Raw genomic sequence first — 24,477 nt, 5'->3', positions numbered from 1 at the left:
ATGTCCCTTAATTCCTTATAGACAATTGATATACTTGTTATTTCACATAATATCACCAGAGCTTGCAATGCTCTTAACTCACTTTAATCGTAATCTCTGATATGTTCTCAGGTTGGATCTTAAGTTAATCCTCGAGACATAATACACTTCTTGTATTAGGTCTCATAGGTAATCAATCTTTATAGGGGTCACTTATTCTTATTCATTATTTTATTGAACTCCCGTTAACCAGTACATAATCTCATAATTTTATTCCTTTTCTCTAACAACATCACTGATACATTTTATGATTCGCTTCTTGTAAAACCACTCCTTGGTCTGCCTTGTTCACTAGGCCTTCGATACTTTGCCTTAATTCTTTGACATGTCCAACACTTCCCAATCTATTTTGAAATTCCATTCTTATACCTGGTTATCACTATTTTTCTTTAAATTTCCAAATATCTTGGCATCTTTTCAATAGATTAAATACTTTATATTGTGAATTCCCTATGGGATCCCATTTCTTAATTCTTCTACTTGTAGCATCCAAGTGCTGGAAGAAAACCAGGGGATATCGTGATCCATTATCCTCCCTTGACATCTCCTTATCTTCTCTTAACAACTCTGACTAAAAGGTAATACTACTCATCCTTGTTTCTTTGGGATTATGTATCTGGTTTCCAACTCCAATTTCTGATATTCTATGGGTAATTCTTTTCGGTGCAGTCCTTATGTTTATTTTCTCCTTTTTGCTTATTGTTTGCTACTACATTTGCTTTTCCTCGTGGATATATACTTTAAACTCTTATGGTTTGTATAGATTTTACACCTTTCTCCATACATATCATGTTTCCCAATCTTTCGAAACAAATATTATTACTGCTAACTCTCAAATTATGAGTAGGATACTTCTGCTCATGAGCTTTCGGTTGTCTGGATGCATATACAGTAGCTTTATTGTGCTGCATCAACACACATCCTATTTCCTAATGAGAAGCATCACTATAAACTACCAACCTCCTTGATACTTTTAACTTGATAAAACATGTGTTGTAACCATTCTTTCATTTAACTTCGCAAAACTTTCCTTCACCCCTCTCCACTTCACAAAACTTCTTGTTTTTCTTGATTAGCTTCATCAAAGGTATTGCATATTTCAAGAAATCTTGCGCAAATTTGCAATATAACCGGTCCATGGTAAAACTTCTTACTTTTTTTAGTGCTTTTAGCCTTTCTTTATTTATAGTAACTTTAATTTCTACTGGATCTCCTTTGGTCTCCTCCTCACTGATTACTTATGCTTTCTATCATCAAAACTTTCACCTTGCAAACTTTATATACAAATTCTTTCATCTCCGACTCCTCAGTTGTCATTAAATGCTTCGTGTGGTCCCCCGTTGACTTTAAGTAACATAATTACAACTCATCCAGATATTCCTTAAAGATTATGTCCATAGGTTCAATCTCCAATTGGTAACGCCCAAATCTTAAATCAATTTTAGAAAATACTTTGCTTCTTCTGTTTGATCAACAAATCAGTAGTTCGAGGTAATAGATATTTACTCTCGATAGTAAATTTGTTGAGCTTTCTTTAGTCGACGCATAATCTCATACTTCCATTTTCTTATTAACAATTAGTACCGGTGCACCTCATGGGATCCACTGGGTTTAATCGCTTTTTCTTCTTCTTGCATCTGCTTTGCTAACTCCCTTATTCTAATTGGTGCCATTTTATGTGAGACCTTGGTCACTGGCTTCGTCTCAGGTGCTAAGTCAATCACGAACTTCATTTCTCTATCTGGAGGAATATCGATAACTCATCTGGAAACATACCTTGAAACTCCTTAATTGCTATGAAATCTTCAAGTTTTGTTTGCTTCTGACTTTTATTTATCTCATAATCACCATAATGCTCATATCTTGATCACTATAATCATCATTAACAAATTCTTTACCTTCTTTCATCTTCTGAACCTCATCACCTTCTCATTTGGCGTCCTCAGAATTATCTTTTCATCACAACGGACTGTCTGGACATCACGCTTTAAAAGTTAATCCATTCCCTAGAATAATGTCAAATCCTCTTATCTTCCATGGTATCAATTCTTCACAACTTATTGCCAGAAATCTCAATTCCACTATTTGTACTCACTTATTTAACAACTACACGTTTTTGACTTGCTAGTCCTTTAATCACAATCTTATCAATTTAACAGGGTAATTCATCTTATCAACAAACCTTGGGTGCTAAACAATCAAGTTGCTCTCACATCTTTCAATACTTTAACGCATAAAGTATCCACGATAATCATTCACATCACCACGTCCGTATTCTGAATAACATATTTCACAAGAAAATCGCAATTTCTCGTCATATGCCCTTGTTTGCTTTCCATGCGTGAGAGGTAGATGGAACTTTGCCCGCTTGGTCCATAATACGTTGATTTCTGTTGGAAAAACTCTTGCAAAGATCGACAGTACAACGAAACAACTAGAAGGATTCACAATTCAACAAGAATTAGAGGTGAAAAGAAAGAAGAAATAAGGATTTGAATATGAATTAGACAACCACATTGGTATTTAAGATGGCCCGTCTTTCATACCATTTGGCATACAGCACATGATTAGGTGGCGTCCCACCCGACTCTTCGTCTTTCTGACAAAGTGTCTCATCATAACACTGTTTGTCCCAATCAGAAAGCAAAACTTGAGGAAAACAATTAAATTTGAATGGAATGTCATATCCTCATTTTCGATATCATCATAAGGAGTTTATTAAGAAAAGAAGTTTATATAATTTTAGGAATTAGAAAGGAATATATGCTGTAATATTGAAGACGAGAACGATATCATTGGTCACCATCCACGTTTCACTTGTATTCATTTTTCGAGCTTGTTCGATCATATCCCAATTGTGTCATATAACAACTTTAGAAAGTACGCTAAAATGTCTTCGCAAATTAAGCATTATGGTAGATTCTTACTTGTTAAGTCTTGCATCTCTGATATCGCACCTACACGTATTATACTTTAACAATTCGATCATAATGGCGTTCTTATCTGATAACTTCGGGCTTCCTCTTTTAATTTAGAATAACCACGAACCATTCGACAGAACGGTCCTTTTGTTAATAATATTCTTCTTTTAGAGAGGTCTACAAATCTTTCCAATCTTCTTCGATCACGCTCCGGCTTCTGTTAAATCAATGAATTCTTCGAACTCTGATAGTCCTAGTAATTGAATGTATAGTTACTTCGTACGCTGATTCTGTTGTAAATTTTATCAAACAATATGTGCATCTTATTGTTAGGAATAATCAACTCCTTCATAATCGCGGGTTACTTTATCCTCTGAATTAACAATACTAAGTCTGAAACAAATACCCTTCCAGGTAACCCGGGTTTTCTAACAAACAAGAAACTCAAGTAGTAACCTAACAACCAGTGTTTAAAACTTATTTTATTCAAAAAGGCTTTTAGAAATTTTGTAAGGAAAAATCTTTTTCGAAAACTTGTTTGAGAATTTTGAAAATCACAAACCTGGTTGTCCTTACTATATAAGTTGGTTGTTGTCCTTCCTTCATATAACAAGATACCGAATTAAATAAACGATCACATAATGGTCCGTTCACTTCAATCTACCTTTTCTCCTTCATCGTGTCCATTTACCTTCCTTAATCAACGAAACTTCAGTTGTCGTTGCATGTTATCTTATTCGTAGCTTAACATCAAGCTTCCATACTGGTAATACTCCCGATATCCACTATACAATCGTTAAGTGGAACAGACTATCCAATAGTCAACAAGTCGGCTAATGTCACATCATCTTGTTAAAATATATATCACATCATCATAACACCATTATCTAATTCCAAGAAATCTCCAGATCCATGATCTTCTCTAACTTTCTATTTTCAACATTTATCTACTCTATTCCACAAGCTAGTCATAGGTGGCCTAATCACTAATAGCTGCTTGTAACCAGGTAACAGCTATCCTCTGAAACACTTGAATCTTCTTTCTAAACTTCTTCTCACCTTTATTTGTATCTCAATACTCACCATTTACTGCGACTCCTGCATCCATCCTCATAGGTACAATTGCTTCATAGGACAAGTTTTAAACTGAGAGTATAGAACAGGGTGTAGGGTAAACTGAAGATATGCACTCACAGCCAAATGTCTAGTAAAACAAGAATACATAGATGGAGGTTCTTAAATAGGTCGTCTCATATTAAGAGGTGGTGGAATAGTGTAGAATAGCTTGAAGAGGTATAAATGTTACAGCAGAAGGTAATACTATTAATATTGACGGAAGAACAAGGTGCAATTCATATCTGGGAGAAGATGACGATCCTTGAACGGAAAGCTCCAAACGATCAGATGATACTGGGAAATCAGGATATGTCATTGCCGTTGTCTGGAAATCACATCGCAAGCTAAGAATCCTGAATCGCAACACGAACCGTGCTAGAGACCAACTATATAGTCGCACTCAACCTCACAACGTCCTATCTTTATATTCCATATTCCTAATACTAACCCTCTACCCAATCCCGACAATCTAGGCTTGTTTCAGTGACTTATAACCTGTAGCTCTAATACCAACCTGTGGCGCCCTCCAAACCTGGGTCAGAAGTTTGGGGTCTACAACACCAACACAACATAAAAACTTGTATATAAGATATTATTTACAACGACCCTTCTTTACATAACCACGGATCGCAACAGGTTAAAGTATGAAAACAAGCCACAACCTTAACTTTTATTACATCATACCAAATCCCGACTAATTTAACTTACAACTGATAATAAAATTATTCTTACAATCTTACTATCTCACTACCGCAATAAGCTCCTGCTATCTCGATCCACCTCAATCTGGAATCTTAGCTCGTACATTGAAATGGGAAACCTCGCTATCAACTGAATCCTTCTTAACTGTAGAATACATAAAAAGATTCACAAGAGTGAGCTAACTAGCTCAGCAAGTCATAATGACAATAATTGAGATTAATCAATGATCAAACGAAATGATTCAGAGGAATCAAGTTTATTGCTAAACAATCACTAGAATTGGACATTCATTTTAAGTTTTTAAAACCAAGGTTAGGCTGCTGATCAGTCATGCACTAACCCCGAGCAAAGCATACAGCACTGTTCTAACTACTGGATCCAAGGAACACATTGGCCTAAATTGACCATAGATATGGTCTGATCATGAATTTGGTCCACATATAAAAAAATCTATCCAATTCTAAAGCAGTTCAATATGATAAACAATATAATTCGATAAACAAGATCATAACAATGATGGTTAAACACTTGAATAAAAACGTAAAGAAACTCATGGATATCTCAAGGGTATATCAAGGTATGTATAAGAAACGGTTTTCAGTCTGTAAAATGATCAGGTATTGGACGAAAACTAATTTTTCAAGGTATAGTTCTTTGATGTTATAAAGAATGGTTAGAGTATAAAAGTTTATGTGCTTTCAAACAATTTTTGCTCCAGTGTTTGGTGTTTGGTAGTTATACATTTGGGGAGTGGTATCATATTTGTGTGATTCGGTATCTGAGGATCAATAAAGGATGGTTTACAAAGAACAAGGCTTACGGCTCAAGATCAAGAAAAATCAGGGTTTAAGGGTAAATAGTTTAAAGCACTTGCAATATAAACAAGAGTTATTTTGAATAAGAACGACATGTTATGAAACAGTTCGAATATAATTGCGATATATCTTGAAGAAAAATTCGGAAGTACTTGCCTCACAGGGCTTTACAACTGTTACTGACCAACTCTGAGCCGACTCTGCCGCTCAGGCTTTAACGTCCAACCACTAGACCACATTAGATTCGATTTCGACACTCAGGTTTTCTGTTGAAACTCTATTGAGCTCGTCGAATGACCACTAGGTTGTCTTTAGTCCATCGTCCACTTCCAGGTTCCCGACTATAACCTACAGGGTCAAAATACCCTACGTTAGACGTCTAGGTATGCTTGACATATCTTCGATACCAATTTACTCAACGATATTCAAACTCGACTCATAATTATATATATTATAATAACACACGCAACAAGTAGGGTTCACAATCTCGAAGATCGGTTCGGTGTTCATTTCGGAAAATATATATATATACTCTTTATCTTACGAAATCAGGGTCATCAATTTGGCAAAATATTTCATTACATCCTACAACCAAGTTTCGTATATAAAATATATACATATACATATAGTCATTCGACGTCCCGATAATCATTGGATACGTTCCCGTATTTACATAATTCAGTTTCCCGGAAATCGGGCAGCGTCTCCTTTGTTTATCAGACTACCCGTCGAAACATCAATCGACGTCAATTCAATAACAACAATCCAACAATTAATTCAACCGATACCATAACCGAAATCCATGTTACAAATCCCAATCACCGATTCAACTACTTAATTATTACTATTTTTCGCATTCCAATTCGGACCTTAATAATTATATCCGACTATTTAAAATTCGAAAATAAGGGTACGAATCAAATATTAAACATTGTTTTATAATTATAGGACTCATAATTAATTCATCACAGTCCACTGTCGGCTCGCCGAGGCTCATCGCCGACGGCGATAAGTTTCACGGGTTTCCGTTTATAACGAACGTCCTACACGAATCCCACCGATTATATCCATACTTTCTCGCACAAAATATATGTTATTATCACGAAACCAATCAATTAATCACCTGCAGAAATTAAATAGAATAATTAAAAGAACACTCAAGGCACACGCGTGCCATCACGCGCACTGCATCACCACTCGGCTGAGCACAGGCGGCCAGAGTCATGGGCAACCGGAAACACGACTAAGAACACACACCTGACACGTACACACACAATTCAACACACACAACACACATATAACGCACACATATATATATAAACAAGTTAAATGGAACTGAACTCAAAGCACGCAACCAGAAACCAATCGGAATAAGCGGCAACGCCACCAGGAGCGAACACGGGAAGCAAGAGAGAGAAACGGAGAGGAGGGAAAAGAAAAAGTGGGAGAGAAAATTGAAAGAAACAGGGGAGATTCGAGATTGTGCAGAGAGATTAAATCGAGAGGAAGAATGGAATGCACAGGGGTGTTCATTGTGTTCCTAGTGTTATTATTTACTGTTAGTATTATTATTTTCTTTCTCTGCTTACACAGCTGCATCACACAAAAACAAACAAGTAGACTTGTGCCACGTATCTGAGAAGAGTTGTCCTCTTGCCACGTGTCCTTCCTCCTTTTCCTATAGCATCATTAGGTCTCGTTTTTGTAATTGAATGAACCATCGCGCGAATAAAAATAATTTCGATAATTACCAAATAAATTTTAAAATACCACCAATAATTCGAAGTTATTAAAAATAAATTTTTTATAATTTTTAAATCATTTTTGAGTCACGCTTACATGCCCGCAATTCGTAATTAATGAACCGAGTTGTACTTAAAACAGATTCAGAAAATCATGAAAGTAGTCTTAAAGTATTACAAATATCCCGAGGTTAATAAAAACATAAATTTTGAAATTTTAAAACATTTTCTAAAACGCACTTTATACCCGCTTTTAACAATTAAACGAAATAATGCGCGGGTGAAATTAATCCCGAAAATTTTCAAAATTATTTTAAAATTCTCGGAATATTCCATACTTAAATAAATATGAGTTTCATAATTTTTGAAGAATTATGGAATTAAATACAGATTTTACAAATAAATGTAATCATAAAATCATACAGGGTTAAATAATTGATGAAATATTGAATTCTAAATTTTGTAAAATCCCAAAAATAATTATTGTAATTATAAAATCATAAAAATAATTTTAGAGAAACTTCAAATATTTATACAAATAAATTTATATTAAATCCACATTAAAAGTGAAATAATTCAATATAATTCCTTAATTAATCACGCGAACAACCCGGTACATCATTAATCACACCTAGATAATTATCAAACAACATATAGTGGTCAAAACCAATACACATATTTTATTTAATAATTTTCATAATAATCACATATTTAAATAATTCAAAAATACACGGGTCGTTATACGACGACTCCGCTACCAGGCTGCAAGGTATGTGGTGTACGATGGAGTTTTGTATAAGAGAGGCTTCAATCAACCGTTGCTCAGATGTGGCGATGAAGAAGAAGGAAATTATATCCTAAGGGAGGTGCATGAAGGAATTTGTAGTAATCACTCGGGGGGTAACTCGTTGGCAATGAAAGTTTTGCGCCAAGGATATTATTGGCCTACGATGAAAGAAGATGCTGCGAATTTTGTCAGAGCCTGCGATCACTGCCAACGTTTTGCAAACTACTCATATATGCCAGCGACGCTCTTGACATCTATGGTAAGCCCGTGGCCATTTGCCATGTGGGGAATAGTTCTTATTGGCGAGCTCCCCAAGGCTAAAGGGGATGTCAAGTATGCGGTAGTTGCGGTAGATTACTTTACTAAATGGGCAGAAGCAATGTCGTTGGTGACTATCACCGCAAAGAAAATCAGAGACTTTGTTTTCAACTCCATCGTTTGCAGGCCTTGAATCCCTTACAAGCTTGTGTCTGACAACGGAAAGCAGTTTGACAACAAGGAATTGCGACAATTATGTGAGGATCTTAAAATAAAGAAGGAATTTACAGCGGTCTATCATCCTCAAAGCAATGGGCAGACAGAGGCCGTGAATAAAATAATAAAGCATACCCTCAAGACCAAACTGAAAGATCGTAAAGGGAATTAGCCTGAAGAACTTCCGAAAGTGATGTGGTCCTACAACATTACTCCACGATCTACTAAGGGAGAAACTCCATTTATGCTGACTTACGGCTATGAAGCTATGGTCCCCGTGGAAGTTGGTTCAGGATCGCTTCGTAGAGATCGTTACACGGAAGAAGATGTAGAGGTTAATCAAAGGCTTCATTTGGAACTCTTGGAAGAAACAAGGGAAAATTCTCAGCTGAGACTTGCGGCGTATCAACAGCGTGCCGCAAGGTTTTATAACAAGAAGGTAAAGGGACAGATGTTGAAGGTAAGAAATTTGGTGCTCAGGAAAGTGATGCCAAACACAAAAAATCCCCAGCATGGAGTGTTTGGAGCTAATTGGGAAGGACCATACAAGATAAAAGTAATATTGGGGAAAGAGACTTATCACCTTGAGGATATGGAAGGAAAGCTGGTTCCGCGAGCGTGGAACGCGGAACATCTCCGAAAGTATTATCAGTAAGGCGCGACTTTGGCCCCTTACATATCTTTTTATTATATACTTAGGGCTGTGCCCAGATTATAGACTAGAAGTAAAATAAATTCCTCCTAGCCTAGGGGGTAGTGCATGTATTACTTACCTTAGAACTGGTTGAAGGATCATTTCTTCGAATAAATTTCCCACAGAGCATATTAGCTGTGAGACTGGTGCATTTTTGACACTAGAGCGCATTATTAATAAAACTTTGAAATTTTCCAAAGGGTTGTTTAATTGTTGATTTGTTTGGCTCTTTGACGCGTCATAATCACAGGACGTGCCCTGAGGAATAGTTCTATACATATATTGGTAGAGGCAATGATTGATAAAGGGAATAACAAAACTCACGTAAAAATGGAACTAAGACGCTTCTTATGACAAAGGATGCGCCCAACTAATCATGGTTCATGCTCCTTCAATTTTGTGCTCTAATTTTGGCACTCAATTATTAAAAACTTGAACTCGCTCCAAGAAGGACGCGTCCAGTATGAGAAACTGAAATTATCTTTAGAAGTAAAGGGTAGACGCGTCAAGACACTAGGACGCGCCCCTCATGCTTTATGCCTTATCTAAAATACACAAGTACAGCATGATATCATGCTCGTTAAGAATATACTATCCAGACAATTCAAAAACAAAACAAACAAAGACGCATCCAATTAAAGAGGACGCGCCCATTAAGGACATCTATTTGTTTTAAACATGTGATAGTTAAGAAAATAATAACAGGATTTAAAAGGCGACGCGTACTCAATATAGGACGCGCCCAGATATCTGACAAAACAAGATAGTCAAGAAAGTAAAAATATGCATGATTGAGGCGAAAAAGGCTTTGTAAAAATACAAGCAGATAAAATCTAATAATCAAAGTTTACAACTTGCAAGGCTTAAAAGGGGCCCGCACCCTTTAAAATAGTTCAGATAAAAACTTCGTAAATAGACATAGGACGCGTCCTAAGCAGGAGGCGCGTCCTGAGGCTTGTCCCGGTTGTCTGTTGGAGGAGGCTGAGTGTTAAGGGGAGAAGGCGCAGGAGACGCGTCATCCTCTTCCAGACCAAGGATGATACTCTTGTTTTTAATAAAGTCTGCAGCCCTGATTCTGAAATCACTTACCCATTTCTTGGTGTCTTCATCAAACTTAGAGAAAGTATATCCTGGGTCATTTGCTATGAACCCAGAACACCACTCTGTGAAACCGACTGCAAAACCATTCTGATATACCAGCTTCTTCTCCTCCTTCGATCCATGCAGTTTGTCATCGTTTAGAGTGTCACGGTCCAGCTGCATTATGGAATTCAGAGAGATTACATCCTCCATAGCCTTCTCCATAGAGGTGACATTGCCTGCTAGCACCGCTTTCTCACCCTCAAGACGCGTCATGTCCTCCTGCAGGCGCTTGATCTCGGCATCTTTTTCTTGGGAAAGTAAATTAATGTACTTTTCTAAGGATTTGATCTTATCTTCAGCCTGGCTTTTGGCAGTATCAGTGACGGCAAGGCGCGCCCTGAGCCTAGCAGCCATGTTGGCACTTTGCCTAGCATGCAGGTGGAGCTCGGCTGCATCCCTTACCATGGCTTGTTCTATTTGCTCCTCTGACCTGAAATTCCAGCCTCGAACTTCATCTCCAGTGAAGTCTCCAGCTGAGGACGCGCCCAGATATCGGAGAATGAAGGATTGCTCGTCTGGCACTACTTTCTGACGCTTTGAGGGCGCGTCCTCCTTCTCAGGGATGTTCAATATCGTAGTTTCAGCAATTTTTGGTGAAGGGAAAGGAGTCACAGCAGGAGTAGGGCTTTAAGCCTTTGGATCAGATTTCACATGAGCCTGCTTCCTGGCTCTCAGTTTTTTGGTAGCTCCAATAGCAAATCCTTTTGGAAGAGAAGTCATATCTGTGACATAAACATGGAAAAACGTTAGCCAAATAAGGCAGACGCGTCCTGATAGTAGGACGCGTCGAGAACATAATTTAAAGATTGTCAATGCATAAATGTCAATTAGAATGCATATAAAGACATGTAAATGCATGAAGATATGTCAGGAAAAATGTATGCAAAGACATAAAGAGTGCATGTATATATGTGACGATGACGCGTCCTAAACATACGACACTTCATAAACATACGACGCGTCCTAAACATACGACGCTTCCTAAACATACAACGCGTCCTAAACATACGACGCGTCCTACTGAAGGACACATTGACTATAACGTGGATTATGAGGAAAATATGAGTGACATGCTAACGATGTCAGTCACAAATATTACAGGAAGACGTGCCATAAAACCAAGGCGAGCCCAAAATAAAGACACGTATGCAGGAAACGCCTGTAAATCAGATTAAGTTTTGCGTGTAAAAGGAAAGACAAACATACGCATGACGCGTCAAAGAAATATGATGCGTCCTATGAATTTTGGTGAGTTGGTACTTTTAAAATGAGAAGCTGATTATGTAGCTTTGGACGCGTCCAAAGACGGATAACGCGTCATCTCGCATATATACTTACCTTGTTCTAAGTCAAATTGCTTACTGATATCAATCTCAACCACTTCTGCGGTGCTAAGGCCCCTGGCTTTTTCTAGAGGCTGTGAGAACAGGTTTTCCATTATGAAACTCACAGAATTTGCAGACAGAACCAACCCGGGCGGACAACGCGCCCACTAGTTTGAGGTTGTCTTCTGTGATCATATCTTTGAGATTGAAATTCTCCTCAGCATTTTTTAAGACTTTCTCCGCTCTTTTCTTCTTTTTTTCCTTTTAGTTCTCTTTGGATTCTTTTGCTTAGAAGAAAAGAGAAGAAAAGTGAATAATACAACGGTGTGGGAAACAGAAGAGGACGCGTCTTAAATATAGGGCGCATCCACAAAATGAAACTTACTTGGCTCAAGGTTAAAACAGACACGGGCTCATTTTACATCAAAGATGTATAAGAAGGGCTCCTTCCAGTCTCGTTCGTGGCTGATCTTCCCCTCGTTGAAACCTTTATTATTCAGCCATTTCTTGACTACAAGGAAATGATAGCCTGAGATGGATTTTCTGATTCTATAGAAATAGTTGAATTCCTTCATAGAGGGCGCGTCCATTCCAAGATTATGATACATCATGTACAAAGCCCAAGCAAGTTTGTAAGAGTTAGGAGATAGTTGTACAGGGGCTACTTCGTACCATCTCAAAATTTTCTTGATAAATGGGAGTAAGGGCGCGCCCACACCTAGGGAGATTAATTTTGGTGTAAGCACCATTCTGGGAATCCTTTGATTTCCAATGTTAAAGAGGTGTGGCCTCATTGTTCGAAGAGGGCGCGCCCAGATGCCCTCCATGTCATAATACTTCATGCACCACTGGATCTCCAGGTCAGTCACGGTGGAGTCAAGAGCTACGCAAGCTAGCTTATTTTCCTTTTTCCTTCGAGCATTTTTCTCTGCCTCAGTTAGGGTATGAAGTTCTTTCCAGTCACAATCCACTTCAACATCTGAGGGTTCCCAATGTTCTAGGGGAGGATCGGATTTTTGAGGAGACACATGATATTTTTCAGGGTCAGGAATCCTCCTCTCGAATTCACTTACGCTAAGAAGGGACGCGTCCTGAGAGTGTGACGCGCCCTGAGAGGGAGACGTGTCCTCGGTAGTTTTATGTTGTTGGGGTTTGCTAGATGATGGATGGATTTCATCATCGGTCCAATCCTCCATGGCCGCTCAAGTATTGAGGATTGGGGTTCTCTTACGTTTTGTTATTCTCTTTCCTTTTCTAGAGCTTAAAAGAACATGATCCATAGAGTCGGAGCTGAAATCTGACATTATAGAAATCTTTGATTTGAGAGATTCAAAGACGCATGTCTCTGCTTCAAGAAAGGAACTCGTCCGGTAAAATTCAAGGAGTTCAGGTTTGAAAGAGATCGAATGTGGGGAGTAAATCCCAAGGCGTTTGTTGAGAACTTTGAATGGATGGAAAGGTGATGAAGATTACACGTCCTCCAGCTGAAATAAGAAGGAAGAAGATCTTGAGGACGCGTTCATGTTTATAAAAAATATATATATACTGAAAATATGTAAAAGACAGCAAGGGTGAAGGAAAGATTGTGAGGACGCATCTTAAACGTCTATCGCAGGAAGTATGTTGGGGTGACGCGTCCTAGGTGAACAAGTGTATCTATATAGTTCTTGGTTGAAACAACTTAAATTGTAGTAAAATATAGGACGCGTCCACAACCGTGGGGATATAGCTGAATATGAAACGATTATAGTCAATTTGGGGAAATTCAATTAAAACCCTAGAAACATGCAATTTAGGAATCCAATAGGCAAAATATGATACTTTGATAGATATATACACATATACATACAAAAGGAAATGAAGAATAATTAAAGTAAAAATGAAGCATATGAACGGTTTTTTGCTTATTGCGGTTGGATTACTCGACCAAATAAAGAAATAAAAGATTATTTACGTACCTCATAAGTTGGGGGTTGGATTAAGCTAAAGAAATCGAGAAATGGCCGGCTGGATCGTCGGAGTTTTGAATCTAAAGCTTAGGGGGGCGGCGATGGCGGTTTCCTGAGAGAGAAAAGAGGAAAGTGATAATGATGTGGTGTGTTAGGGTATTTATAGGAAAGTAGGAGGATGACGTGTGTGCCAGCTGTCACACAACGGTCAGTTGTGAAAACCTTGGGCGCGTTCAGGGTGTTAGGACGCGTCCTGATGTTTAGCAATGGAACAGTCCAAATTTCGGCTCATGGTCTTAAGTAAAATTCCAATTTTGTTTTCAACTGCAAATAAAATTTGGGGGTAGTTGTTACACCCAAAATTTGGCATTGGTTTGACTCGGGTCAAATATGGATTAATTACAGTCAAACTCGGTATTGCATTGTAGAAGGAGAGGACGCGTCTAGGCCCGCAGGACGCGCCCAACTTGGAGGAGGGTGCCTTACAAAGGATGACCTTACAATAAGAAAGCTTGGAAGCGCATGGACGCGCCCTGGAGCTTTGGACACGTCCAATGTGTTGGAAATATTTGACAGTTATATTTTTCTGGAAGTGAAGGTTGGATAAACCGCTCAGAGAGAAAGGACGCGTCCTGATATGCTGGATGTCAGGGAAGATAGTTGTTAGAAGAGCAAATACAAGTTTCATTGGGGTTAGGGCGCGCTCAATGTCTTAGGACGCGTCCTATGAGTGGTAGATGCATTCTCGAGGGTGACTTCAGGATAAAGCTTGCATGGAAAGGAGCAGTGGAGATTATTTTTACTAATGTATTTGTTGCAGGTACTCTTTGAAGAATTCCCTCCTTGAGACGGCCAAGGAGGGGGATGTCCGTGAAAATCTTGAAGGCCTCCAAGGGTATGCCTGATGATTGAAGGTCTCCTCCTGTATTCAACGGGTGTCCTCGTTGGGGATGCGGGGTTAATATTGGTGTGTGCTTTGGGAACTCTGTTCTTGTATTCAACGAGTGTCCTCGTTGGAGAACTTTGGAGTCATCCTGCACTTTACACCCAAGAGTTTGGGATCATCTGTCCTGTTATCTGGTGGGTTATCCTCATTCGGGGGACAGGGATACGTCCGGTACTTGGGGTGAACCATGGCTATACCTGCGTCCATAAATCAAGGGAGATAGATGTAGTGGAGTGTTATCCTTGCGCAGGTAGATGCACTATCCGTGAAGTCCTACGATTACGGACGAGCCTTGGGCCTTCGCGATTGGGCCTCATAGTTGAACATTCCTAAAGCTAGCGGAAGATGGATTCTGGACGGGTTTCTACCGGGCCTAGCTAAGCCCATTAGATTTCTTGTTCCACAAGAACTACATCAGGCTTGATCCCTATATAAAAGGTACGTAGACACATTGAGAGGGTAAGAAATTGAGAGCTGAAAAGGAGCCACCACTTACTCTGATCAATCTCAGCGTAAAATAACCACAAACCACCACTCACCACTTGATTTTCCGGTAAAAAACCACCATCATAGATCTTAATTCCGGCGAGAAACCTCAATCTTTGTTGTTATCAAATTCCTCCGTCAACATTAGCTAATCGAAGTAACCTCAAGTTGATTTTTGTTAAAAAAGCTAACAAACATTGTAGCCCATGATATGGCTAGGCTATCTTGTAAGCTTGAAAGCAGCTAACTTTTTTTGTCTTCTTTTCAAATTTTGTTGGGGACATTTATGTACGATGTTTGAAGAATTTAATGAAAACTACGTTACTTTCTAAAAAAGACTGGGCTAGTTACACTTCAATAAACAATCAATAATAATCAGTCAAATCTTTTCTTTCTTTTCTTCATTTTTCTGATTTTAATTTAATGCATAATATGAAGAAATAATGGAGTTTATCATATCCGGAGCAACAGAATTGATGATTATTAGCCCAATATATCATTTATATTTATTATCTTTGTTATTAGTAACTTCCGCATGACACTTATTTCATGAATCATCATGGCTTTTGAATATTTAGGATGATAATTGAAATCTTTAGGATGATATCTTCTATGTAGCCTTATAAAAATAATTAAAATAAAATGTGCTCAAATTTTATATCACATAATAATTCTTACATAAAATATTATGCTTCAATTGTTGAATTATACATGAAAATAATGGAAAGGTAATATAACCGAGTGAGTACGGTTAATTTACTTTGCAGAATAAAACAAATATTTTTAATTTACTAAATAGTTTTAGCCAAAGTTTTAAGTTTATATCTAAACATTACAAAATATCATACCATACTTGTCAATCAATCTTATCACTGTTGAAAAATTTCATACAGGTATTATAAAAATTAAATCTGAAATTCTAACAAAATAGAAAAATAATTTCAAAATAAAATAAAAATGTGACTAGAGATAATTTAGCAAAAACAAAGGTGAATTGGTTGACTTTTATCCTCTGGCCGCAGGTCGAGAATTCCATCTCCGTGGCAAAATAGTCAGAAAAAAATATTAAGGATTAAAAACCAAACATAGTTACAACAAAAAGTAAGAGAAATTATCAAAAATATTATTTTTTTTATTATTTTTTTAGATTTTACAATCTTCTGATTTTTTTTACAATAATACGGAATCAATCAAAATTTATCAAAAACATATGCAACTAGTTGAATCGAGTTTGTTTTGTTGCATTTGAGGTTGCGTGCGGTTACAAAAACTTCGTCGAAGGTTGCATAGAGTTGATTCGAGTTGTAAAAAATCGTAATTTGTAAAAAAAACTGAAAAATAGTAGTTTTGCAAATAAAATATATTTTTGCAAATTTTTTTAAAAAAATGACAGTATTTTTACAAAAAAAAATTTGAATTTGGTTTTTTCAGAAAAGCCGAAAAAATATTTAAAGATTAAAGCCCAAACAAAGCACTTATCGGTCCATAAAAAAGCCCAACAGAAAAAACACAACTCGAAGAGATTAATTGAGGTGAGGGGAGAACATCAGTGAAGAAGGAAGATGTTAGAAAGAGTACTGTCCCTACGCAGAGGTGCTCAAATCAACGACGAGGGTGATGAAGAAGCCGACGAATCGAAAACAAGGCACATTTCACTTGCAATGAGAGCTACTAATTTCTTTACCCGAACTGGAACCGGAATCACAGTCGGTTATCTTTGGCCTTCTCTTTTTATCACTCTCGTTGTTCTCTCACTTGTCTCTCTCTTCATTCACTCTCGTGATTTGGTTTGTGTTTCTTCTGTCTCTTCTTTCGATCTTCATTCGAGATTGCGTTTCTTCGGTCTTGATGCTCTTGATTCTGACTTTGGATCTCTTGGTGTTCCTTGCTGTATGTCTCCTCTCTCTCTCTCTCTCTCTCTCCCTCTCCCTCTCTCTCTCTCCCTCTCAATCGCCTCTGATTACTTGTTGTAGCGAAATTTAGATAGTGATCTGATCTGAGTGTTTTATGTTTGCTGGAGTGATATTATTAATTCGTTTAGTATTATATTTTGATGTTATTTGATAATATCTACATTGCTAAGTATGACTGCACTAGTGAATTACGATAATGCTATATGTTGCCTACGATTTACTTGTTGATTAGATTTGTGTTTCTGTAGAACCGGCTAATTACACCTATTACTATTTCATTTCTTAGAAAGTTCCATTATGCGTGGTGCAGAAGATTGATGTCTATTTCGTATTGACAACAGTAATTTGTTAAAGATGCTACAGATACTGTTTTCAATATATCTATATATATAGTGATGAACTTTAGAATATTTTTTCCCTACATTTATTTTTTAGTATCTATGATGTAATTGCATCTGATTTAGTCAGTAACACGGACTAGTTGTGCGAAGTTCAGATTATTCATCGGATCTGAATTTTGAAAACCAGGTTAACTGCACCTAGTATTTTGGAATCTCTAGTGCTGTTCAGGGTTTTATGTAATGCTTTATTTGTATATCAACTGTATTACTTATTGTAATGGCTGTCCTACTTAAGATGTGCCTCTGTTTTTGTTTCGAGTGAATCATCTAAAATGGTGTAGTTTGGTTGGGGATGCTAGTCTAGAAATTAATATTATCCAATATCTTGTATGGTTTATTGCTGCCATCACTTACTTTAGTTCTTCCATTTTGATATTTGTTATTCAAAGTTTCTGCACGATGTTAATTATCAAAATAAAAATTGCATAATGTTATAGGAGTGCAATAGTTACACAAGTTTTGGATTTATACAACAGCTACTTGCCATGTTTCCCCTGTATTATAGTTAAAGATCTCGAACTCTGTCCTCGGATCTACTTTTGGATAACCTTGTTCTCTGAGGTCATTTAAATTTTTTTTAATAAAACTCCAGTATGTCTATTTTAGAAAACGGAGGGAGCAGGATTTCATTTGTTGTGCGTCTTGGTGTAAAAAGTTGTGGTCTTCATATTAACAAGTGTATTATTCAATTCAATATTTTTTTACTGATTTGACTCGCTTATCATGGGGCACATCCAATAGCAATGTTTTTAATCCACAACATTTAGCCGATCTGGAAACTGCGAAACGGATTCAACTTTGTGCTGATGCATAGACATTAACTTCCTATAGTGTTTGTCTTCTGCTTTTTGTCAGCGAGTCGGTTTTCCGTTCTCACAATTAATCTCATTGAATTGTTTTATTCCTCAAAAGGCAGATCAAAACATGGAAAAATGGTTGAATGGACAACGAAGGATTTACTCAAGGGTCTTGAAGAGTTTGTACCTATATACGAAACTCGTCCTATTAAGAACAACATGTTTGGGATGGGTTTTGACCACAGCTTTGGGCTTTGGTTTATGGCACAATGGCTAAAACCAGATCTCATGATTGAGAGTGGCGCCTTTAAGGGCCATTCGACTTGGGTTTTGAGACAAGCCAGGCCAGACACACCAATAGTATCTCTTTCACCTCGCCATCCCGAGAAGTACCTCAAAAAAGGGCCTGCTTATGTTGATGGAAATTGCACATACTTTGCTGGGAAAGATTTTGTAGATTTTGGTAGCCTTGACTGGGCCAAAATAATGAACAAACACGGGATTACTGATCTAAATAAGGTTCTAGTCTTCTTTGACGACCATCAGAATGAATTGAAAAGGTAGTCTTATGTTTCAATAATTTATTGAAGAGAACACTAGAGTAGTGTTTCTATCATTTTTCCTGTATGTGTTAATGACAAGTACGTAATCACAATATTTTCAAATGACACTGTACTTGGTAGGTTAAAGCAAGCGTTAAAGGCTGGCTTCAAGCATCTTGTTTTTGAGGACAACTATGATACTGGGACTGGAGACCACTATTCCTTCAGGCAAATATGTGACCAGTTTTATATAAGAGGTATTTATACATTTTTGTTAATTTTTTATTTAGTCATGCAACCAAATCAACATAATGATATTGTACAGTGTATAATAATTAGCAGGCAAGGAACTGATCGTTCCAGGTTGGACAAGACCTGTCCATCTTTTAAATCTTTTTGAATAATTTGGTATATATGATGTATATCACCCTTTAAATCAAAATTGTTTTGTTCTACAAGTCCCATCGATTTGAAGATTAGTTCTCAAAACATTTTCTTATGTAATAGGACCTTGTACATCAGCCTGTTACATTTAGGGTTTGTTTGGTGTTAAGATGATGCTTACCTGTGCAGTTTATCTAATACTTTGTAAATTTTTATTTATTTTCCAGGAGGTGGGCATAGTTGCTTTAGAGATAGTGATGAAGCTAGATTAAGATCAAAAAGGAAGAATTTCTGGGAGAAAGCTGTTGATACAGAAGAACTATGTGGTCCTGGAGAAACATGGTGGGGTGTGAAAGGGGAGATGCGTGATGATTTTAATCATAGTAATAAAAAAATATCATATACACAACACTTTGAGAACAGTAGGTTTGTAGAATCGGTACTAGATGTCTATTGGGAGCTTCCGCCGGTAGCCGGTCCTTCATTAACTCATCAATCAAGGTATGATCCAGCTCGTGTTACTAGTCCAATTGTTGAAGATGGCAGATTTGGTTTGTTCCGAAGGCTTGGCTTATCTAGCCTTGATAATTCTGTATTTAATGGATACACACAGATGGTATATCTTCAGATATCTGAAAGCTGATTTTGAAGGTGTCATTGTGGAATGTATTAATATAGTGGACTCAATCAGGTTGCCAGAGAATGAAAAGCCTTCCTCGTATGCTTGTTTTTAAAACCTGCTAACAAGGGATTTAGGTTGCTGGATATGAAGAGATTATGTTGCTTTGTTTCTGCACCTTCCCTCATAGTCATACTGAGACTTCAATGTCTACAGTCAAATGAAAAATGCTTTGTTGCTGTAGAATAAAAAATATTTTGTTGATATATCGATTGCCTTTCCTTATATCTCTACTGTTAATAGGATGCCAAATGAGTGTAGGTTGCATACTTCTGTTGGTTGTTGGTCAGATGTATTATTTTTTAAGGAATCAATTAGAAGAATATTATAGACTCTATTTTATGCTTCAGTGCCACTATTCAATATTGTGACTGCAACTTTTTTTTTTACATTACAAATTAGCTTATGCATTTTAGTTGTGCACTCACATTATTCTTTTCAACAAGTAATTAGAGGGCAAATAAGTAGACTTGATGCTTAGTAACCAAGCATGCAGACTGCAGACTGCAGACATCTGGATTGATCTTGTGGGGAAGAATTACAAGGAATATCAACACTACAGATTAACTATAAATGTAATACATTGAACCAAAACTAATAAAATGAATGTTGCTGTAGAATAAAAACATTTTGTTGTGCTGGTTTGCTTTCCTATCTATTGTTATGGTGCATAAACAATGTGGGGTGGATATCAGAATGTACTGCATTGTTCAAAGTATCTCAAGAAGGCATTTCTAGTGACATTTAATAGCTAGCTTAAGTGCCACTATTTGATCTTCTTACTGCAAGTTCCTTGCCTAATTGGAAATTTTGGTTCTTGACTTGATTCAAGAAAGCTATTTGTGGCAATTACAAGTTAAAAATTATCTAGCACATTGGAACTACATAGTAATGCAGTAATACCATTTCATACCATCAAAACATACAAACATCTGGATATCTCCAGTTATATCTTCTGCCTGAGAAAGCATTGGCATTCCAAAAACACTACAAATTCGGAAAATATAAGATATGTAACATATATTTAATATATAAGACGCTAAATAGTGCATTCACAAAATTCTTGTCCTCCAGTTTTACTGGCGTATATTGCTAATTCCGGCTCTGGCATTTCTCCATGGCCCGTGGAGCTGCAAACAACCCAGAATCGATCTTAATTGTTTATAATAAATAACTTGCTGTCTATTTGTTTAGATGATAAGAATATGTGAACTTCGAGCATGTTCGATTCAGATACTAGGGCATACCTAGACCAATCGCCTCAGAGCCTTTCATGATCCTTAACCTCTTGCAGGAGTCTGTGAACATACTACATGAAAGAAGACTGGCAAAATTAGTACATACTTTCAGCGTAGTTTGCATTAGATATATGCCCCATCAATTAAGCAGCTAGTTTAGGAGCACAGATCTTGAAAGTAACAGTAGGTAACTACTAATTGAAATGTAACATATATATCTTTGCCAGCTGATAACTATTATAGTGCAGGATGCCTAACTCTAGTCTTCCTTATGCTTGGATCTATAATGACGAAGTCTTAATAAACCATTATGATGCAAATCTAAGAAATTACAAAGTTTGAACAACGGTTTGCATAGTGTAAAGTCTTCTATATACCCAAAAGAAAAAACATAAACAAAGTTCAAAATGTTAGCTTACTTCCAAGGAACATCACCAACAAGCATCCAGTCACCATCCTTGTCTTCATATGTTAGCACATATTCAGAGCCATGAACAAGATCCATCAACCGGCTTGCGCTAAGACCCTCTCGCTCTGGAAGTCCTTTAGAGGTACATTGCCCTGTTTCACAGTAATTATAATACAAGTCAGCCCTAGCCAACATATAGAGCTCATGCAGTAATTATAAAAACTTTTCCTAATACTTTCTAACAGTACTCTATGACAAGCCAATCTCATCAAATTGATAGAAACTATGTCATTTACAAATTTTATACCAGATTTACATATAAATTTTGATATGCAGTGAGAGAGACAGGATACATACCAATGGTAAAGCAGCTGAACATATTCTCAAGAGCTGATGAGAGTTCAGAGTAATTGCCGCAGGTTTTGAGGTCAACTTTTCTTAAATATGGTGCACCATCCATGCTTACCTTGACGTAGATGCACCCTGAAGTTGAATTTCCTTCCACCGCATCAGCATTCTTAGATACACTGGTAGCCAGAGTGTTCTTCCGGAATGACTTAATAGGGGGCCATCCAACTACCTGTGCCCTGTAACAGAAACATATGTTTAACATAGTTTCTCAATGAATATACACTTAGGGAGACAAAATTGTAGAGATTGGCATCAGAATAAATTAAGAAACCTCACAATAAAAATTATTTAGCTGTGGTAGGCAGCTATGAATATGGAACTTCTCCTCGGGCAACTATTCATTTCACAGCTCATTTCATATTTACAAGAACTTTTATATATAAATAACTTATGTAACATGTATAATTTTGCCACAAAAAAATTACTGGAAGACTAGAACTACGAAAAAAAGGAACCATGCTACCTTGAGACAGTAAAATTTAGAAGCAAATCGAAGCTGCATTGTTTCTGCATCAAAATTCACCATGGGAATTATAGGTTCCATAAGAGTTTTACAGCTGCAGGCTGCGGCCTGCAAGTCTAAAGGTTTGTGTCTATGGCTCTCATTTCACTATAAGAGATGTAAAGTTTTGGGATCAATTTATTTTCTGAACAGTAGGTTTGTTCAATAAAATACTATCAACTCCTTGAATAGCAAGAGGTGCACACAATTACGATAACAATCAAAAAATGAATAGACAAATGAAGTACATGGACAGATAAAATCCATATCATCAGAACCAATTTTAGTTGAACACTTAATCAATACTATGTTAAGCTACTGGCTCTCCAGAATCATGCCTTCGGAAAAAGACTTAATTTATGTTATATGTATCATGTTTATAAGTTCATAAACTCCACCAAGCAGAGAATCAAAGTTTCCAACAGAGCAAAACTGCTCATAGTGCTGAAATATGTAATAACCAACCAAAAAAAATGTAGTGCAAAACATACGAGCACCAAAATATACAAATTTTACTAACAGCCTAAAAACTAGAGCAGACTACATAACAGTTCTTGAAATCTTGGGTTTCAGAAAATGAACTTACTTAGAAGCAGGAGCAGCAGCATTTTCATTTTGTGGAGACCTCTTGTTTTCTTCAACAGGCTTCAGAGTATTACCATAAACACTAGCCTCTTCAACAGAAGCTTTAGCCAAATCAACCTCAGCATCACTCTTTGTAGAAAAAGCCCATTTCCCAGAGCCATGAATAGCATCAGAAAAACCCCTCTTAGCACCAGAACCAAAGTTCTTGAAAGAACCAACTTTAACATCTTCAAGAACATTCCCAAAGAAAGGCACCACATTTCCAGGCTTTCTTTCGGGAGAAACAGAACCAGGCAAACCAAGTCTAAGCTCTGTCTCCTTAAGATTAAGAACATAATTCTTGTTGGTCTCAGACATGTTCTCTAAGCTTACCTCAGCTGTAGGAGTCTCTGATAAGCCTATGTAATCATGCTCAAGTGGTGTAGTCATTGAAGTTGAAGAGTAGCAAAGAAGCTCAGAATGCAAACTCAAAGAATATAATGAACAAAGATTGAGTAGAATAAATGCAGAGTAATATTAAAAACACAAAGGTGAAGAGAGAATCAAGAAAGAGGAGGAAAGGTCTTTTATTCTAGATAGTAGATACCCAGTAAAAAAGGAACTTTCTTTTGAGGAGGCAAAAGCAAGCAGCTCTTATTATTTTAATTTCTATTCTTCTTTTTAAACATATCTCGAATGCATGGTTACTTTTCAGTTTTAGCCATTACAGGCATATAGCACAATGCCACACAACAACAAACTGTTCAACTGTTACACTGGTGAACAATAACATCATAAGGCAAGCTTTAAGGTTTAATCTAATTCTAAAGACTTTGTAATAAGATATAAAAGGGGCAAAACACATTCCTGAGTATTTGTTTGTTGACACGAATTACATTTCACTTGGACTACGGTAGAGATTCCCCTACTTGATGTGTAATTTAGACGAGCATCATTCCTTGGTATTACGAAAGTCCTATTTTATATTTTGTCAAGTGCGAAAGACCTATTTGGATGTGTAACTTGGACCAGCTACCTTGCTGAATAGTACCAACAAATATTAAAAACAAAATTAACACAGCAGTTACTGTGTATTAAAAAGAGTCTTTGGAAATTTGTTAAGAAAATCTCTTTCGAGAATTTGTTTAAAAATTTTGAAAATCGCACACTTGGTTATCCTTACTAGATGAGTTGGTTGTTGTCCTTCCTACCTGTACCAAGATACCAAATTAAAGAAATGATCACATAAAGGTTCGTTCACTTCAATCTACCTTCTCTCCTTTATTGGATCCATTTGCCTTCCTTAATCGACGAAAACTTCAGCTGTCGTTGCATGTTATCTTATTCGTAACTTCACATCAAAGCTTCCATACTGGTAATACTCTCATCATCAATTTTGCAGTCGTTAAGTAGAATAGATTATCCAAAAGTCAACAAGTCGGCTAATGTCTCATCACATTGTTACTATAAATATATCACATCGTCATAATACCATTAT

The 24,477-nt window shown here is 37.0% G+C and overlaps 3 protein-coding genes across 3 annotated transcripts; 2 read left to right on the top strand and 1 right to left on the bottom strand.

The window, feature by feature from the left end:
- The first annotated feature begins 8,789 nt into the window (after positions 1 to 8,789).
- Positions 8,790 to 9,251, top strand: LOC141685560 (uncharacterized). The gene has a single exon (XM_074490653.1). It carries the CDS (start codon positions 8,790 to 8,792, stop codon positions 9,249 to 9,251), a length of 462 nt encoding a protein of 153 aa, XP_074346754.1.
- A 7,392-nt stretch (positions 9,252 to 16,643) lies between these two features.
- On the top strand, positions 16,644 to 20,232 carry LOC141683172 (uncharacterized). The gene is made up of 4 exons (XM_074487861.1): positions 16,644 to 17,029; positions 18,366 to 18,810; positions 18,934 to 19,049; positions 19,404 to 20,232. The coding sequence occupies exons 1-4, from the start codon at positions 16,702 to 16,704 to the stop codon at positions 19,817 to 19,819; spliced, it is 1,305 nt and encodes a 434-aa protein (XP_074343962.1). The 5' UTR covers positions 16,644 to 16,701; the 3' UTR covers positions 19,820 to 20,232.
- Positions 20,233 to 20,737: 505 nt separating this feature from the next.
- Positions 20,738 to 23,799, bottom strand: LOC141683174 (auxin-responsive protein IAA27-like). The gene is made up of 5 exons (XM_074487862.1): positions 23,002 to 23,799; positions 21,860 to 22,089; positions 21,513 to 21,654; positions 21,103 to 21,164; positions 20,738 to 20,985 (listed from the first exon to the last, which is right to left on the bottom strand). The coding sequence occupies exons 1-5, from the start codon at positions 23,427 to 23,429 to the stop codon at positions 20,948 to 20,950; spliced, it is 900 nt and encodes a 299-aa protein (XP_074343963.1). The 5' UTR covers positions 23,430 to 23,799; the 3' UTR covers positions 20,738 to 20,947.
- Between the last annotated feature and the right edge of the window lie 678 nt (positions 23,800 to 24,477).

This window comes from Apium graveolens, chromosome 9 (assembly GCF_009905375.1).
Source record: "Apium graveolens cultivar Ventura chromosome 9, ASM990537v1, whole genome shotgun sequence".
NCBI lineage: Eukaryota > Viridiplantae > Streptophyta > Magnoliopsida > Apiales > Apiaceae > Apium > Apium graveolens.
This window is presented reverse-complemented; position numbering and strand designations above follow the sequence as displayed.

Coding starts and splice junctions, on each gene's coding strand:
- LOC141683174 (XM_074487862.1), bottom strand. CDS start 23,429: ATGACTACACCACTTGAGCATGATTACATAGGCTTATCAGAGACTCCT. Junction 21,655..21,859: donor GTTCAGCTGCTTTACCATTG/GTATGTATCCTG, acceptor ACTGTGAAACAG/GGCAATGTACCTCTAAAGGA. Junction 21,165..21,512: donor GTTGGTGATGTTCCTTGGAA/GTAAGCTAACAT, acceptor TCTTTCATGTAG/TATGTTCACAGACTCCTGCA.
- LOC141685560 (XM_074490653.1), top strand. CDS start 8,790: ATGTGGTCCTACAACATTACTCCACGATCTACTAAGGGAGAAACTCCA.
- LOC141683172 (XM_074487861.1), top strand. CDS start 16,702: ATGTTAGAAAGAGTACTGTCCCTACGCAGAGGTGCTCAAATCAACGAC. Junction 18,811..18,933: donor CATCAGAATGAATTGAAAAG/GTAGTCTTATGT, acceptor TGTACTTGGTAG/GTTAAAGCAAGCGTTAAAGG. Junction 19,050..19,403: donor TGACCAGTTTTATATAAGAG/GTATTTATACAT, acceptor TTTATTTTCCAG/GAGGTGGGCATAGTTGCTTT.